The following is an 18132-nucleotide window of genomic DNA, read 5'->3' as shown; positions in this document are numbered from 1 at the left end:
GCATAGTTCCATCGAAGACAAGTATGTACAATGTGAGCTGCAAAACAGTGCCCGTGATACAACAGTCTACAAGACTGTACGGCAGAGCCAACATGCGAAAAATTGGAGAACCAAACACTGTTCCAAATACTGGTGTATATTAAACCAATTTTCATATGGCAGTGGCGCCGTGTAGTTTTGGGGCCCCTTCAACCACAATTAACGTGTTGCAGCTCATATTGAATGTGGCCATGCATCTATATAACCTTTAATATGCCTATAGTTTGTGGCAAGATGTTGGCACAGGATGGAACAATAAAACCTGTTGGGCGAGTTAGTTCATACTGAGAGGAAATAAATCTAATGTACAAAATTCAACACAAGGATGTTGCAAGAAACACACGGACCAGTGCTAAGCTGGTCCGTGTGGAAGGATGGAAGTTTGAGAACTGTGAAATGAGCAGGTATATGCTCCCCACTTATTTTTTTGATATGAGATAAAACAAAGCAACCACATTGTTGCTTCAAATGAAATTTGCATGTTTTGCTACAACAGACAGGTAAAAAATGTTCTATGTCAGTAGCAAAAGTAGGGAAAGAATTAAATGGTGCCGTTATATATTTAACAATATAAATGCCATGGTTGCTATTATAAATAACATATGGATACTTCTATCAATGACACAAGTATGAATATCTTACTGCCCACATAACCGCAACATGCCTACAGTTTGTAGCAAGACATTGGCATGAGACAAAGTTTCTTAACAGTGAATGAAGCAGTTAAATTCTCCCTATAGGAGTGGGTGTATTTAGCTCTCCTTGTTGATGGCCTTTGTTCAGCAAGTGTAAATGGCTGGTCTATCTTTACTCCTTTGTCATTTAGTGGGTTGAGTGCGCTTCTCATTTCGTCCATATAGGCACACTCCCACTCCCACTGACTTTAGTACTGAACCTTTTCTCTCCAGAGAGTTTCTCTTCATTGTTAGGACAAGCCTCAAGTTTGTCATCCTGCATTACGCAGGAATAAACACTAGTTCATTTGAACAAATGCTGCCCATGATGATGTCACGGACTAATAAGGGAGAGGGGCATGGAGATTAACCAGGGATGTGTGCAGTTGGCTGACCTTCACTTGGAGAGAGAAAAAGGGAGAAGGTGGAAAGCTGAGCTAGTTGGTATGGTTCTATTGGTATATGACAGTGCTACAGACGACACACAGAGAAAAGAAAACCACAGGATAAGCGCTGTCCTGTGGTTTTCTTTTCTCTGTGTTTTGTCTGTCGCGCTGTCATATACCAATGAAAAAAAGTGGGAACAATAGATCAGAAAAATAACAGAGGTAGGTAGTGTGAACACACTTGCAGGTGAATGTTTGCTAGCAGCCACAAGCATTTGTACAGTCTGATCGCTTTCAAGAAGTGCAATAGAGCTTTTGTGGCCTTGTGCATGCAAGACTGCTTTGGCCAAGGTCCCAGGACCTTTCCCTCTGCAAGCGAACTGTCATCCAAAGGGCTGAGTCTAGCTTGCAGAGCACATCATTGAGCGTTTATGTGAGAAACAAGCGTAAGCATAACATAGCCCTCCGTTCCCACCTGATATGGCTCTGGAAACCTGCTTGAGCCAGCAGGCACTGGTGGTGGGGAGCCCGGAAGCAGCCCAGGCACAAGGTGCAGAAACATGGCGTGGACGTCGGCAGGGGCACCCTCACCCAGGATCTGGTACCATAGCAGGAAGAAACGCACGCCTTCCCTGCGCAGCTGCCGATTGGAGGAAATCGCATTAAATACATTTACTCATTTACTGCGAACATATTATTTTCGAACCCACCCTTTCACATCTGGGGCATATAGCAATCTACCTCTGAGACTAAGCTATATTATGGGGCAGTATTCTCGCACAATGAACAAAGGTCATAAATATGCAACACATAAATTAAGCCCATTATTTTAGAATGCCATTTCAATTTATGCAATCCTTCTGTATAAGAGGGAGCTATAGCTAAGGATCTCTTACCTAAAAATGTGGGACTGGAGAAATCGCTTTTCCTCACAACCAGTGCACCAATTTTCACAATGTTTGCTGCACTGAAGGGAGATTAAAACTGCCAAATATGGAGTTGCTAGAATTAAATTTTCTCTCTCAAATACAACAAAGTTCATTCAAGTTAGTTCAGCAGTTGTCTCATAAAAGCATTTCTGTGTTTTACATACATGTGGATAGGAAAATCAGAGTTGGCCTCTAGCTAAAGCTTCCTCCTAGGCTGTAAGTGTGAAATACTTTTCTCCGCAAGAATTAAAGATGTGAGAGTAGGAGCTCACTGGCACCTCAATTTCACATGCGGCTAGTTTGTTTGTAGTGCCCAAAAAGCAGTAAGAATAATATGGCAATTGCATGAAGAGGCTGTTGACTATTTGTAGAGCCATAATAGACAATTGAAACCCAGATTAATGTCAGAGCAGCAAAATTGAAATATTGTGCCTAAAGTGAGGGGAATTCGACACGAAATGCACCGTCTATTGTGAAGAGAAGCAAAGTAAACTGTTCCATAATTTTTTGCGCACACCAACGCATGAAAAGAAGGGAAACAGAGGGGCCTGATTTTCATTAGCCGCAATCACGTGATGCCAACAGACACCGAGGGCAAGAAAAGCATAAGGGAAATTATTTGCGGTTTTTAACTGAAGTGTAGAAATTATAAGTTACAGGGAGACTAAAATGGACAAAAACAAAAAGACAACTTGGCGCCAGTGGTGGCCAACAAGTGTTGGCCAACGGGTGTTCTCACATTCGCAATCTTGGACATATGTGTATGTGTACACAATCTGACCCTGGGAGTGCGAGCCAGGGCCACTCATGGCCATGGCAGCGGAATTTCTACAGCCCTTGCGTTTTTAGCTGCCCCGTCCACATTTATGGTACATTCGACTGGTTCCTACCACACTCTAACTCGGGGGTTTCCAGCGGTGCAGAACCCTCTCCAAATTGAGGCCAGTGAAAGCCTGCCCCAGCTGAACGTGCAGCTGCTCTCAGAGCAACCGGTGCAGCCACGCGACAGAGTTTCTGTCCGATTACGGTCGCGCTCCCAGCCTGAAGGCGAGTGTGCCAGTCGAATATGTTTAGAGTGCTCAATTTCAACCAGCCAAATGTAAACTGCATCTTAAGAGCGCTCTAGAACCCTTGAAGGCAGCTAGTTGAATGTACCCTTAATTTTTTTCATAGCAGTGGGACGAAAGGTGCATACCCTCAAAGAGTTTCCTGGGTGCAGGAATTTTCGGAGGATGATGCGGACACTGTGCCACTGCCATCGCTGAGCCAGCAGTTCAGGTAGCAGCACCAGAATTCTCTGAAACAATGTACACGTCAGAAGCATTCATACGTTGGGCCTCTGGGAGAAAGACAGTATGCCCTGTCCTTACACGTTTAGTATATACCCGCCCTCCCTTTCTTTACAGTAAGTGCATATGAAAGGTTTTCAGTTTATTGTCTCCGTTGAGTGTGAATTTCATCTTTTTATATGAATCATACAAGTGTCACAATTTCAGGGGGAGGGGGAGGCTAAATGCTTATTGCCTGATGAGGCCTTCCCTGCTGGTGACAGAGTGCACTCAACAAGTTGGCATGAAGATGCTTACAAAGTTGTAATAAATGCAATAGAAATTGCCACATGTGGCACGTAAATAATCTCAGAGGATAACCTTACATTTCTATAACAGATAAGCAACACAATATAACACGTAAATGTGCACAGTTCTGCACCAAAGTCACTAAAACATTTCACAATGTTACACACATAGAAATTCACACATATATCTGCCTTTAAGGTTTGTAACTGACACTTTCTTTATTTCTTTTATCTGCTGGTTTGGCCCTGTCTGACAATTTTTAGGTTTCTTCACAGTTTCATTTGTGGTGCCACTGCCAAGATATTTTGTGTGCTCTATTTTTGCCACACTGCTACTTAAATTTTCTGCTGTCCTTGCCTCAGTTTGCTAAGTGATGCTGAAGTGATAGCATTTAGGTAGCACCTTTAACACCCATCAACTAACTGGGTGCCTCCATGAAGACCTGAAAGGTATTTGAAAAATTGTTGTGAAAAGCCTAGTAATCACAGGAACGGTAATAAGAGTGCATCACCTTATTCACAGGAGCATGTCAACATACCATGTCCTTTTTTATAAACTGAATAGACATTTTTTTAAATGCCTGTGGCAGATAGTACAATTCTGCTTCTGCCGCTGAATTACCCCAAGAGGCCGACATTATTTTCCTGAGAAGTTAACATGCATAAGCTAGCTAACAAAATTTAACTCATTAACTTATTAAGTAATTATTTAGGGCACATATTGCAATCTATGAACTTAAGCCTTGGTGCTCTCAAGGTACATTCACCAGGGACAAATTTAGACACCAGCACCAGTTCTGAGTAAAGCACTGTCAAACAGAGTAAAAATGCACTGCTGTTCTACTAATATTTTTATCAAAATGCCCTTTTGAAGCACAAGCCACTGAAGAACTGTAATGCCAGTTTATTTCATCACACACTTCGGGAATGAACGTCTCAAAAAGTTGTGTCATCCCCAGATTCTGTTTGAAGTGGATATGCCTTGCGAACTCACCAGCTACAATTCTTAAATTGCAAATGTCCCTTAAAATTGATTAGTTAAAGAGGTTATTAGTAATGTACAACTACAATAAAAAAGAATACAGATTAGCAATGCCTAATACTCAGAGATGGCTGTGTTTCAATTGTTATGAAGAATTATTCTACAGCTTGTCAAGACTGATTCAGTTGATTTTTTATATGCCAGTGCTATAATTATGCTATAACAGGAACCATAAATGAACACTCTGGGATACTTTCAACCACCTTGTATATCACTACCATACATGTTTAAAAAGCAACACCCAAGCATTTTTGCATTCCACCCTCACAGAAATGTAAACTTATAAAATAGCCGCTCCTGCCAATCATACCTCAAATATGTATTTCACATTGTCCAGCTCTTCCTTTTGAGTCTTGTGCACTGTGAAGTGAAGAACAAAATCAAATGTCACAGCTCGAACTGGTCAAGATTAAATATCTGCTGCAAAAATAAACAGGAGTGCCACAAACCTCTCTGTCTAAGCATCCCCTCCAATGAGGTAAAGACATCGTGAAAGATGCAGTAAATGTGGCTGTAGTTGATCTCAAAGAACGTCTTCGCCTCTGCAGTTTCCACATTGTCTGCAAATGAATGATTTAACGAAGTTGTCAAAAAGTGACAACTGCCACTACAGTAACATAAATCACAACGAAGGAGCAATACTTAGTAGAAAGTGTAAGCACATATTGTAGTAGGGGTGCAAGAATATTTTTAACAGTGTCCTATCTGATTAGATTTTCGAACCAAAGTCACTATTCATAACTACAAATATTTTTAAAATAGTTTTCAAGTTTGAAATCATCAACATTGCACAATCAGATGTATTACTGTTGCAAAATTGCGATAAATCTCATGCTGGCATTGTCATAGTAAGCCTAAAACATAAAAGGTTGCCTGGTGGAGCTCGCTACATTGCTCAGGAACCGGACACTTCTGGCTAAACCCCGATCATTTGCACTCACCATACAGTGCCGAGAATGTGAACTCCTTGTTTGTTCTCAATGCTGTATTTGTGATCTTAATAAACAACCCTTCACAATGTTCAATGTAATCACAGAAACTTGCTAATGTTGTGAATGTACGAGGGTGACGACATAAACTTTATAATGGTGAAAACAGCTGTTAAATTTTCGAAAACTATCAGAAAAATACTCAATATTTAATTTAGTTTCAAAAATGACTATTCGCATACACCTACATCATAGCATATAACTTTTTTTTTGGCCATCACATTTATAATGTGGGCTTACTGTGTTGTCGATTGTGTCAAAGTACTGCAAGTACATGCTTTCGACATATGTAGAAAGATTGTTCACAAGTGAAGGGGTGCACACTTATTATCCATACAATTTTTCCATTCGCGTTCTCCACCAGTTATACCATTGTTCACAGTTTATTGGTGTTTGCAATTTTTTTTAGATAACATACTATGTGCAACCATACACATTCAAGTGTGTAACATATCTATCCATTTCAAGCAAGAAATTATGGTACACTATGCAGATAATTCGACAAGCTCCGTGAGTTATCGCAAAGTAGGAAACCAAAACATGACAGAAGTGTGTGTTTACTACACAAGCGGAAGTGCAAGCGGCTCGTGCAAAACCAGCAATGCAGCCGGCATGCATTTGTGTATAGCCGTCCGTAGACTAAAGAATCGGACGGGATGACAACGTAAACAAAAAAGGTTGCTGTCTGCTAAGCGCAAACATTACGCAAACAGGCAAACTGCCTCCAGCGCATAAAGCCGCTTCCGTCACGGTCCCACAGTGCGGAATGCGCATACGCGTACTCTCGCAAAGCACGCCCAGACGCAAATTTACCGTTTGAACAGGAATCGTGCGACGCGCTCGACCCGTGCTATGAATTTTTAATCGCTTGACGTGCAAAGCACGATCGCTGCACGTTCCCGTGTAACCTGTTGACTCGCCCGCCACCAAGAGACCCACCGCGTCAGAAAGTGCTCTTTAGCTTTTTTTTTTTTTTTTTTTTCAAGAATGCTTGATGCGGACGGGTATGTAAATTATCGACCGAAAAGCTTCGGGTCGCAATGGCACGTAATCTGCCAGCAAAAACACGAAACGAAGCCCCACTCGTGGGGCAGCGGACCAGGAAAACCGCAGAATCCAGGTTACTAACCTCCTCTTCCGATCCGCTAGTGCGATACCTTACTTTTTGTTTTTTTCTCTTTTCTTAATTGCAAGACTAAATTTACTCGGCCTCGGTGACAACTCGTGGCACGGGAGAAAGCGGTGACGAAGGGTTAGAAACAGCCCAGCATCGCCGATCTGCGAAAATTCCACGTTTCACGCGGACGTCGGGGGCTCGTCGCGCAAAGCGGTGCCGCGAATCCGCCCACTAGTCAGCACGCGATAAACAGCCCACGGGCGATACAGGTCAAGGTGGCATCTTTAACGGGTTGCGGTAGTTGGACCCCTCTTCGCCTCGCCATCGATACAACGCGGTGTGGTCGCTGGTATGGCAGAAACAGGGTCCAGTTCGCGAGCGGCGTTTGACAGCCATACGGGCGATTTTAAGCCTGACCGCCCATCGCTCGGGACGGTGGCGAAACTTCTCAGGCAGCGGCGTGTCGCTCGCCGATCAACTGCGGCGAAAAAAAGCAGCAGAAGCAGGTGCACCATACGTGCGACGTTTTCACGCCTCTTGCGAAAAGCCTCCGTTGCGTAAAGCCCGAAAAAGAGAAAACACAGAGGGCACAGTTACCTAGGTAGACCCGAAGGTGTTTGAGTCGACTGAGGGAGTCTCGCTTGGGTTCGAGCACCTTTTGCGCCGACTTCCTGACGTCGACGTGCTGTTTCTTAATGAACATTGTTCACCGCACTCGCAGACGCTGCCGACACTGCACTAAAACGAGCCGGGCAAGCGCACATCATCCCGCTAGCAGGGGCAGATCGCACTAGCATCCGACAACAACTCCAGCATGGACACCCCGCAACAACCCCGCACAGCAAACTTCACCACCACGCATACCAGGCTTAGCCTGGACCTCAGGGCGCTTCCAGTCAGGTGTTGCTTTTTGGCATTCGTGCTTGGCTTCCGGCTACGGCTGCTTGCTGCGCCTCTGTATGCCTCCAGGCGCGTCCTCATTCCCGAGCAAATTACCGCGCCGCAGTCAGCTGAAGGCGGCAGCACCGTTCAACGCAAAGTGGCGCGCTTTGGCTTCATCCACACTCGTTCAAACACAGAATACCTATAATAAACTGTAACTATCATAGCGGGCTTACGTGTTCTAGGGTTCACCGTTTTACACATTAAGGCATTTTGCGCATTCGAGCACATCAGAACAATTAGACGTATCTTCTGTTGTCAAAAGAAACTAATAATTTGGTAGGGCTAAAAACGGTCTTGTACCGTACGGATTGACTATTCCTTACCAAAAATTGCGCCATCCTTAAAATCTATATGCGACGAACGCACTTCTACTTTGCTCGTGCTTAATTTAAACTGACCCGCACATGATACACCAATGAGCTATGTTCTATAGTCAAACAACTAGGAAACGGTGAAAACATGTGGCAGTGCGTTGCTTCGTTCTTAAATACAAATTAAATTCACGTAATGGAGCGTCATTATATGTGATTGAATACGTCGTCTTTATTTAACTGGCCCATCACTTCATAACCTTTTTACGCACGTGGCGCAGACTCCGGGCACGCACACACACACACATTCAGTGGAGAACCTGTATTGATTTTTCTTCCAGAGCGCATCCCGACCACTTGGGCAGAATGGGTGTACTGGCAGGCATGAAATGACATGATAAAATGCGACAGGGGCGCACGCCGTATTGACGCGCCAAGGTAAATGTTTTGGGTGTTATGCAGATTGCCATTTATATGAAAATACTTATAAGACGTACGCAGTCATGCACTTCTTAAATTGAGTGTGTAGAAGTACGTGTGTTTCATGTTGTAGACTGCTGGCCATATATATCAGAGTTTTTGAAAGCCGGAACGGTTTACTCGAATCCTTTCGACTTGTTATGCGTAAAGTGGAGCAACTTGCCTTAACAAACAATTCTCGTGGCGATGGCTTGGGTGGCTTCACTGCAGTGATTTACTTCATGCGGTGAAACCCACTTACAAGCTGGACGGGTAAGTTGGCTTCACCACGTAGAGGGTGATGATGTGAAAAAGCTGGAGTTTCAGACAACTGTTGTGTGCGCTCATTTCTGAGGCTATCGTTTGTAACTAAACACAAATATCGGAGATAGCCAAAATCAAACATGAACTTGTTAAGCTTCTCAGGAATTCAGCACCAGTGGAACGCGCTAAGCTCCTTCGGGCTGCTGCTTCATTTTATTTTTCTCTTCTTTCATAGATAAAAATGCCTTGGTTGCTACTTGGAACTGCTGTCTTGGAATTGATATGCCTGGGCACAACTGTAGACTCCGCTATTATTCGTGAGTATTTCCTCGAAGCCTTCATTCTCAAAGCTTAGGAATGCATGTACGCGGAAGCGAGGGTGTCCGAACCACCACAACAGATCGTCAGCTGCAGCTGACGCTGACGATCTAGAGCTTTGGTGATAAAGAGCGGCATATAGAGATTCGAATATAGAGCTTTCAGTGAATACCCATAGTAGGCAGTACGCCTTGTCGTTCATTGCTATAACCCCGGAGGCAAAGGTTCAAAGGCCACTCCCTCGCGAAATATATGCTGTCTTCGGACAGCGTTGGTTTTGTGTACGACAGTTGGCACTCCGGTAGAATACAAGTAAATGGAGGTTCTGCCTATATATGCTTTCGGAGTGGCTTCATGTGCTACAGGCACAAATTCTTCAAGAGCTTCAGCCACTCGCAAAAAGTCCACTAAAAATTTTGAGACAGACTTACGCAATTGTGTATGATGTAAGATTAGCGATAGATTTTTTTTCTTTTTAGCTGAGAAGATGACCAATTCGAGTGACAGACATTAGAGATTTCCAGTTGCAAAATAAATGTATAATACTTCATGCATATTTATTTTGCATTTGGAAGTGCCACTTGGTAAACCGCTTAATTGTTACTTGCTAAGCCGCTTGTGAATAAATAAAAATAAGTCCTTAACAGACTGTATTTGAACTACGAGTCACTATATCGAGTTAAAATGTGGTGGTTACATGCATGCGCATGTCGTTTTTATCTGTTGATTTTTTTGTTAATAATTACTGAGTGCTGGCCCTGTGCAGGCGGCGTCCTTGCACAGTTCATGTTAAAGCTTTTCTTTTATCAGTCATTAACTTTTTTTTCTTGTATCTCAGAAAAGCGCCTCATTGGAACGGCCTGCAACACAACGGCGCAATGCCAGGCACTGCTACCAAAAAGCCAATGCATATATTCAAGCTGCTTTTGTATAGGTGGTCACTACTACAGCTGGAAAAACAACAGCTGCATCCCACGTAAGTTTCCTTGATTTGTACGCATGCGGTTAATAAGATGCATGCGTATTGATATTCGTCTGCTGCTCAAGTGTCCTGCTGCACAATCTCTAGAAAATGTCAATGTAATACGGGTTATCGATAAACATTGCACGCGGACATAACGAATTGTAGGATATAATGGAGTAAATGTGAAAATATTCGTAATATCAACGTGCTACGAATTCGCTTATAACGAATATCGGATATAACGAAGTTAATGGCAAATTTCAAGCCGATATCAACATTTTATAGGCATGTGCTTATAACGAATATCGGATATAATGGATGCATTTTCGTGTCGCATCGAACTTTGTTATAGTGAGGTTCAACATATATTACATAATTACACAATTCAAGAGGAAGGCGCGAATTGAGCCCGACTGAATAGCGGAAGTATAGAGTTTTTAAGAGAGAACACCTAGGTGATATTCGTCAATGAGTATCTATCACCAGACAATAAGCGTTTGTCCTCCAGGGCGCTTGTCTTGAAGAAGGGTAAAGGGTGGCAGTTCATCTGGGCGGAAAATTGTCAGATCAAGGTGCGGAAATATCCTGACAGTCGGGTATTTCGCATCGCTTCTGATTCTGATCTATCTATTATTACCTAACCTTGCATAAGCCTTCCAATCTTCAATCTTTAAGTTGTGTCCAATGGCTTCGTACTTTTTACCGGAAGAACTTGAGGCTTATTTTTCATCACCCTGCCATTCATTAATCCATTTCAATGTGCAAAGCCTGCAAAAAAACACGGATGGCATCACAAATTTTTATCATCTACCCATCATAATTTCTCTGTTATTTATGTCAGTGAAACCTGGCTCTGCACATCTCACAATAACTTGTATAGCTTTCCTTCGTACTCTTCTGAATACTGCCATGGCGATAACAGTAATCATGGTGGTGCTGCTATTTTTGTATCCTCCAAGTTGCATTTCCAGTGGCACTCTGACTTGACACTCAACATGGCAAACTGTGAATCTGATTGGGACAAATTTCAAGATACATTTGTTTCACAAGATAAGAAAAACCTAATAGTTGGTTGCATCTATTGTTTATTGTTTACCTTCATAATCTGGAAGTGCGTTTTGCCTAGCCCAATGTGATTTGCTGTATAAATTAACATTCAAGCAGAAAAATGTCATTATCATGGGAGATAATAATATTAACCTTTTAGATACATCAAACTCACTACTTAATGATTATGTTAGCTGCCTAAATGGGTTTGCATATGAAAACCTAATTACTTTTCCAACTTGTTGTCCCATAAATAAACAGGGCACTCTTATTGACCACATATTATCTAATCTTCTTATAACCCTGACTGTGATGTTGTTGAAGCTTCAATAACCGATCATTGCCCAACATTCATGCATTTATCTTCTACTGCTGGCACTATCGATACAAAGTTCACCAGAAAGAAGTTTAATTCATCAATATTTATTGAATTAATTAACACTTCAGACTGGTCCCCAGTAATGGCATGTGATAACCCTGAAACTGCTTATAACACATTTTCAAAAATAATTTTCAATGCTATTGCAGCTTCCGCAGTAGTAATGAATTGTAAAAAAATGTTTTCAGCTCCTCGTAACCCATTGTTATCCAGTAGTTCACTAAATTGTTTACGCAAAGAAAGATAACTTTTACAGAAAAAAATAAACTGCTGTTTAACACTGCACTTCACGAAAGGTATAACAAATATTCTAACTTATTAAGAAAATTACTCAAACAGGCTAAAACTAGGTATTATGAAAATGAAATTAAGTGTGCCGGTAAAGATGTAAAAAAACAATGGAAGGTATTAAACAGTTTTTAGCTTTTTCCTTCGTCGTGCGACACCTGAAGACATAGTCACAGTCATTTCCAGTCTAAAAAACACAGGGCCTGGTCTTGGTAACTAAAGCTCATCTCTCATAAAGATGATTACGTACTTAATATCTGAAATATTCTGTCACATAGTGAACCCTATCTTTCAGACAGGAATGCATCCAAGCTCTTTGAAAAAGGCCTAAATAATCCCCATTTTCAAGAAGGGAGATAAGTGTCTAACACCCAACTACCACCCTATTGCTATACTTTCGTTCTTTAGTAAAATTGTCGAAAAAAAATCGTAATGTGTTTATCAAGTTATTTAACAAAATTTCGCATCCTAATGAGCACCCTAAACAGTTTCACAGTTTGGTCCCAAATTGAAAAGGCTTTTCACACCTTAATGTTGAGTGTAGCTCACATGAAAGAAATGCATGCAACATGCACCTAAGACGTGTGTCGAAATTAAAAGTCGTGCAATTTTATAGTGTCCACGTGGAATTGATTTTTCCATTCTCCACATTTGCATGTTTCCTCTGTTCCACCTTTGGATCACTTCAACAGTCATGCTCCTTGGTGAGAACTGCACACACGACAACGAGTGCAGCTCCCACCTCATGTGTAGCGCCCAGCGGTGCACCTGCATGCCAGGATACAAACAGGTCAAGGATTGGTGCGAACCAACGCAGATGCAAGATGGTACGCATGCAGATATTCTCCCATCTTTCAAAAACAATGGGCTGTCACCTTTTATTTTACACTCCTGCTACCCAAGCTATAATAGTTTCCATCGCTCATTTCTTAGGGCGGTATTCAGAAGGTGAAATACATTATAAGCAACAAAGAACGATTGTCCCATCGTGCAACACGCAAACGCACTCCAAGAAGTGAAAGAAGGCATCTTACTTTTGCATACAGATGTACATATGTATGTTTCAACAGCTAGTTTCCCTAACGTTTACAGTACCAGGAAATACAGGTAGCCAGTATATCAATTGACAACGTAACATTTGCTCATTGTGCTATTATTACTAGTAAGTTCCTTATTGATCAAATCTACAAGGTTGGGTGGTTGAGCTGCAGTGGTCCAAGCAGCGACGCAATTCACAAGTATCATATTAGCATGTATCAGTGCACATGAAATTCTTGCTGACAACTGTGAAGCCTATTGGAAATATGTGGTATAATCTATGCAACTGGTGCAAGAAACAAAAGAAGATTGGACATTGTGAGATGTCCTTCTATGGCCATGTCAATTCCTAAAGAGGAGAGGGAACATCTATTCTGAGTGACTTCTCCTTGTGGCAACGCTGCACTATTAACTGGAGGTGAATTTACAAGGAATGTGTTGTAAGGTTACAGCTGGGTTAGTATAACATAATGATTCCTTAATTAGCTTGATTTTATTTCTTTTTCATCCACCATTCATGACCGGCTGATCCTAGTGGTAACAAAGGCGCAGCACCATTGAGACCACTGAGGAGAAGAATTGGAATAGAAGTGTTACATTATTCTGGCCTTGCAGTCACATTTGTTTGTGCACAAGAACAAAGGGGGTTAACCGAGGGGCCAGATTTTTATTAGTCATATCATAAGCCAACAAACACAGACACCAAGGACAACATAGGGGAAATTACTTGTGCTTAATAAATGAAATAAAGAAACGATAAATTAATGGAAATGAAATTGGATGAATAAACTTGCCGGAGGTGGGGAATGATCTCACAACCTTCGCATTACAGTAGAGCATCACATGCGCAATGCGAAGGTTGTGGGATCATTCCCCACCTGCGGCAAGTTGTTTTTTCATCCACTTTCATTTCCATTAATTTATTGTTTCTTTATTTCATTTATCAAGCGCAAGTAATTTCCCCTATGTTGTCCGTGGTGTCAGTGTTTGTTGGCTTCTTATATAACTGTTTGTGCATAGTAGGATTGTACCTGCATCGAGTGCTACAGCATCTGAGGAGGCTGCATAATCTAAACATGTGATACTGATAGTAACAAGTATTCATGTGTGCGTATCTTTATGCAGACACTGAGCGGTTTATGGAGTTCCCACAGGAACAACCCAACCTGCTCGTTGTCATACTTAAGGGACTTGGTATCATTGCCCTCAAGGTGTCCCTCTTCTACCTGCTGGCAAAGTAAGTATCTCGTGGCAGGTGCAGCAGGCTTTGTCTCATGCACTGTTTTTCTGATGCCTTGGATGTTTAAATTAAATGCCACTATTTCTTCAATAAAACAGCGGTATATACTTCACAATGCCAACATGAACACTCATGCCAGAATCAAACAAGAGGGCCAAAAATGTTTATTTAAAGAAAAATCAAAATACAGAAAGAAAGCTCATTTTCATGAAGTTTCTGCTAGGGTGTCCAGACTAATTTCTTCTCTTGCTCTTCAGTAGGTATAAGGGCAAGTTGTTTGAGAATTAAGAATGCCTGTCCTGTTGATTGTTTTTTGCATCATCTTTGTTTACTTGATAGTTACATGAGTGTACATTTCTTTACACGAATCGGTGTTCAGTAGACATTATAATAAAGTATTCAACGGTCAAAAATGCCAGTCATGCCTCATGAAAGCACACATGTAGTGGAATGAAATAATGGGCTTCGGATTCACAAACTAAATTTCAACCCACAGCCAATCCTCAAACAAATTGGGTGGAGAGAGGCAGCACACTTTTAATGGATTCTTACAGTGTGACACCGAACATATGCAAGACCCAAAGCAACTGGATATTCACAGTAAGGCTCAACACACCCAAACTCAGCAATAACAATGACCCATGTTCAATTTACTCGATTGATTGATCGATTGATTGGTTGACAACCAGACAGGAGGATTGTGTCTGATGTTCCAAAGCAACACATGTGCTGAGATGATATAGTGTAAGACTACACATTAAGTTATACCACATGTGTTTTTTGACATGCGCCACATCGATTTTGTTTCTAAACAGTCACTGTAAAATAACGTCAAGAAAACATCAGTGTAGGTGATTCTTATTTAATGTTCTGGGCATAGTTCTTTCTGCCCGCGAGGCAGGAGCATAACCTCAAGCAATGCTTATGTACATTTCAGAGTGATGTGTTTCTCTTGCAATCACATGGTGAGTCAGCAAGAATATACTGCCGGCGAAATCTACAGCCCACCAACCAAGCCCTGTAAGACATCTACACTTCATGAATAGAATTCCCTGTTATCTTCTGTTTATAACTGTGTGTGAACCTTCATGTAGAAAACAGTAGACATGGGACAGCAAAAAGAAACTTTCATCCTATATCTTCCATTATGGGTGTAGCATGGAGAAGCTGCTTTCCACATCTAACCATTGCATATAAACAAAATTGTGTTATTTGTGTTTGTAACATACCTATTGGTAACAATAAGAATCAACTTTAAGAGTGATTATGTCCCGGAACTTTGCTTGGGTCTTAGGAGTACATCTTGTACCAGAACTAATGTGATTTTACAGGGCATGCTCAGAAACGAAGACAGAAGTGCAGGAACTTTTCCATCCTCCAAATAATGTAGACATAGATATAGATGATATTGACATGACATTGTCACAGTACTACCCTGATTATTGGTACTGTCAAAGTTAAGGCAACATGCACTGTTCTAGTGGTACACTGCAAGTTCACAATTTCCATGTTTAGGAGAAGCCCATTCATCAGTGTTATACTCTAGTGTCGCATGAATGGGCATGAATTGGTACATTGACAACTTAAGAAGAAAAGGTGTAAGATATCCTGAACAAGTGTTTGCACACATCATGTAACCTTTTCTGTAATGTGGACCAATTAGGCATGCTTGTTAAAGCATGCATATCAACGCATGTGTGGAGCTGTCCACTTCTTCCCTCAGCAACAATTAGCAATGGAGCCTCCGGAGTCATCTCCATCTTTGTCATCTCCAGCTCCATCTTTGAAGGGAGCTGGACATGCACTCAATTACCATTTCTAGTGGGTATCTCCCGGTCACTATGTTCTGCACATAAACGCAACAGCAAAAAGACAGAAAAAAGAAGACAGAGAGAGAGAAAGAGCTCACACACAGCACTACAACAGAGGCTGAAAAAGCGATGATGCATGACATAATAGTCCTGCAACAGTGCATGACAAAAACAGGGTTGACAAAGTTTTACTTGCAGGTTCACAGGAACAGCTGGCAGTTAGCATGCCATACCCCTCCACAATTGCAACCGGTGCACAATACCAGGTGCCACTCTACATAGACCAAACGGTAAGAGACCTTACCAGTCATAAGCTAAAATACAAGTCACTGCTGTATTTGTCACTTTCTTCTTTGATTACATGATGTAGGGTATGCAACAAAATGAGGATGAAAAAGACATGAGGCACGCAATGAGCTTGCTGTGTGTCTTGTCTTTTTGTCCTCATTTGCCTGTACTGCTTGCATTGTGTCACCTTGGCATCGTAACTAGCCCATTTCTTCAAGTTGGACAGCTCATTTGATCAGCTGCTGCCACTTTATACCAAATAATTGCTTTCGTGACCTGCTTCTCAGTTTGTTGACTTGATCATTATCATCATTAGCAACAGAAAGTCAAAGGGTCAAACAAACCTTCTTCTTGCAGGTGCAGTTCCCTAAGGAGCAGACACTCAACTATACTGGAGAACAACCTACTACACCTCAGCCTGCTTTTCCAGCTTAAGCCCACATACATACACTGTGCCAAGTTGTTCTTGTGTACCACAGCACTGATTTGAGGCAGGCTACCACTACAGCTAAACTGCTGGCTAACCTCTTTCACTAAAGCTGTATCACTTGAAATCATTCTACCAGCTGAGAATGCAGACATTCTGTCTTCCAATTTGTGCTTCTTCGTGCTCTCATCTATACGCAAGGCAACCAACGATTGTTTAGAGAGAGAAATGCACATGTTTGATGTGTATAACAATGTCACGCATAGTGTGCTATTGTTGCTGCTGATAAATGATCCAAACTGTCATGCCAGGGCTGAATAGTAATAATTGTGGTCGCACATATTGAAGCTGCGCTGCGAACTGTGATGGACAGCGGAGGTCTCCAAATTAATTTTGACCGCATAAGTTTGATTCTGCTCATTCATGGGATTTGATGTCTCGAGGGCTATGAGAGTTGTCATAGTGAGGGACTGAAAATTAATTTTAACCTGGGATTTTTTTTTAATGTACATGAAACCATGTTGCATTAGTGCTTTTGCATTGCACGCTTGTTGCGATAGTGGAGGAATATGGTAGCCACGTATGGTACTGAACCTGCTGCATAACATGCTCAGCAGCAGAATGCCATAGCCTGCCGTTGAACCACCATGGCAATTCCACCTGGTTTTCGTTTAAGTGCACCTAAATTTAAGCACGTAAGCATTTTTGAATTTTGATTTTATTGTAATGCACCAATTACAATCGTGAGCCAAGCCCTCATGCTCGGCTGCAGAATACCATAGCCACTGCAACAGATTAGGCACTGTCAACACGCTTTTCTTTATGAGAAAGACTTCCACTTGCAGAAAGGCTTGCTGAACAGAGCTTGTCCTTTGTCTAGCAAGTTTTTGTCGCAAAAAGCGCTGAGCACCTCGTGCAGTGACAGTCAATCGCCTAGCTTCAACTTTTGCATTATTGACACTATCTAAATTCTGGGGTTTTACATGCCAAAACGATGATACGATTACAAAACACGTCATAGTTGGGGACTCCGAATTAGTTTTGACCGCCTGGGGTTCTTTAATGTGCACACAATGCACGGTACAAAGGCATTGTTGCATTTTGATCCCATTGAAGTGCGGCCATCATGGCAGGTATCGTCACTATTAGGTGCTATCGGCATGTGCAGACTACCAGGAAAAAGAAGCTGCACTCACTCATTACAGAAAAAAATAAAAGTGCCACAAGATTAAAGCACTAACAATAGTACAGTACCACAAATTAGAGTCACTGGCAATTGTTTTCATAAAAGTGAACATTCAATTGGACTAAGTAAGTCCAGATAGTTGAAGAAATTACATTAAAACAGAAGAATTGTTGATAATGACCTCCAACGAGTAAAGCCCTCTTTCATACCTATCAAGCTTGTATGATATCACTTTTTTCATTCTGTGCTTTCATGCTGGCATTTTGTAAAGTAACTCTTTTAACTTTGCTTAAATATGTTTTGCACTCATGTTTGTAAACCTCAACAGAAAAAGTAAAAGAAATAAAGAAAAATATCTGCACTTTGCTGTAGTGTGTTGATTAATAAGTGTAGTCTTGCTGCTGTGCAGACAAAC

The 18132-nt window shown here is 41.6% G+C and overlaps 2 protein-coding genes across 3 annotated transcripts in view; one reads left to right on the top strand and one right to left on the bottom strand.

The window, feature by feature from the left end:
- Nucleotides 1–7694, bottom strand: part of LOC126533120 (ral GTPase-activating protein subunit alpha-2) — an 80514-nt gene extending 72820 nt beyond the window's left edge. For both annotated transcript variants that reach the window (XM_050180391.3, XM_055071849.2), the window contains exons 1-5: nt 7350–7694; nt 5096–5206; nt 4957–5006; nt 3224–3325; nt 1575–1739 (exon numbers count right to left, since the gene is read on the bottom strand). In XM_050180391.3, the coding sequence (XP_050036348.1) occupies nt 1575–1739; nt 3224–3325; nt 4957–5006; nt 5096–5206; nt 7350–7455 (534 nt within the window). In that variant the 5' untranslated portion in view covers nt 7456–7694. The remainder of the gene's footprint in view (nt 1–1574; nt 1740–3223; nt 3326–4956; nt 5007–5095; nt 5207–7349) is intronic.
- Nucleotides 7695–8337: 643 nt separating this feature from the next.
- On the top strand, nt 8338–18078 carry LOC126533123 (uncharacterized). Its single transcript, XM_050180395.2, has 8 exons — nt 8338–8446; nt 8967–9048; nt 9888–10025; nt 12420–12554; nt 13891–14002; nt 14943–15025; nt 16015–16106; nt 16462–18078. The coding sequence occupies exons 2-8, from the start codon at nt 8973–8975 to the stop codon at nt 16537–16539; spliced, it is 714 nt and encodes a 237-aa protein (XP_050036352.1). The 5' UTR covers nt 8338–8446; nt 8967–8972; the 3' UTR covers nt 16540–18078.
- The last annotated feature ends 54 nt before the right edge of the window (nt 18079–18132 follow it).

The sequence above is a fragment of the Dermacentor andersoni genome, chromosome 7 (genome assembly GCF_023375885.2).
Source record: "Dermacentor andersoni chromosome 7, qqDerAnde1_hic_scaffold, whole genome shotgun sequence".
In the NCBI taxonomy this organism is placed as follows: domain Eukaryota; kingdom Metazoa; phylum Arthropoda; class Arachnida; order Ixodida; family Ixodidae; genus Dermacentor; species Dermacentor andersoni.
This window is presented reverse-complemented; position numbering and strand designations above follow the sequence as displayed.

Coding starts and splice junctions, on each gene's coding strand:
- LOC126533123 (XM_050180395.2), top strand. CDS start 8,973: ATGCCTTGGTTGCTACTTGGAACTGCTGTCTTGGAATTGATATGCCTG. Junction 9,049..9,887: donor TGTAGACTCCGCTATTATTC/GTGAGTATTTCC, acceptor CTTGTATCTCAG/AAAAGCGCCTCATTGGAACG. Junction 16,107..16,461: donor CACTCTACATAGACCAAACG/GTAAGAGACCTT, acceptor TTCTTCTTGCAG/GTGCAGTTCCCTAAGGAGCA.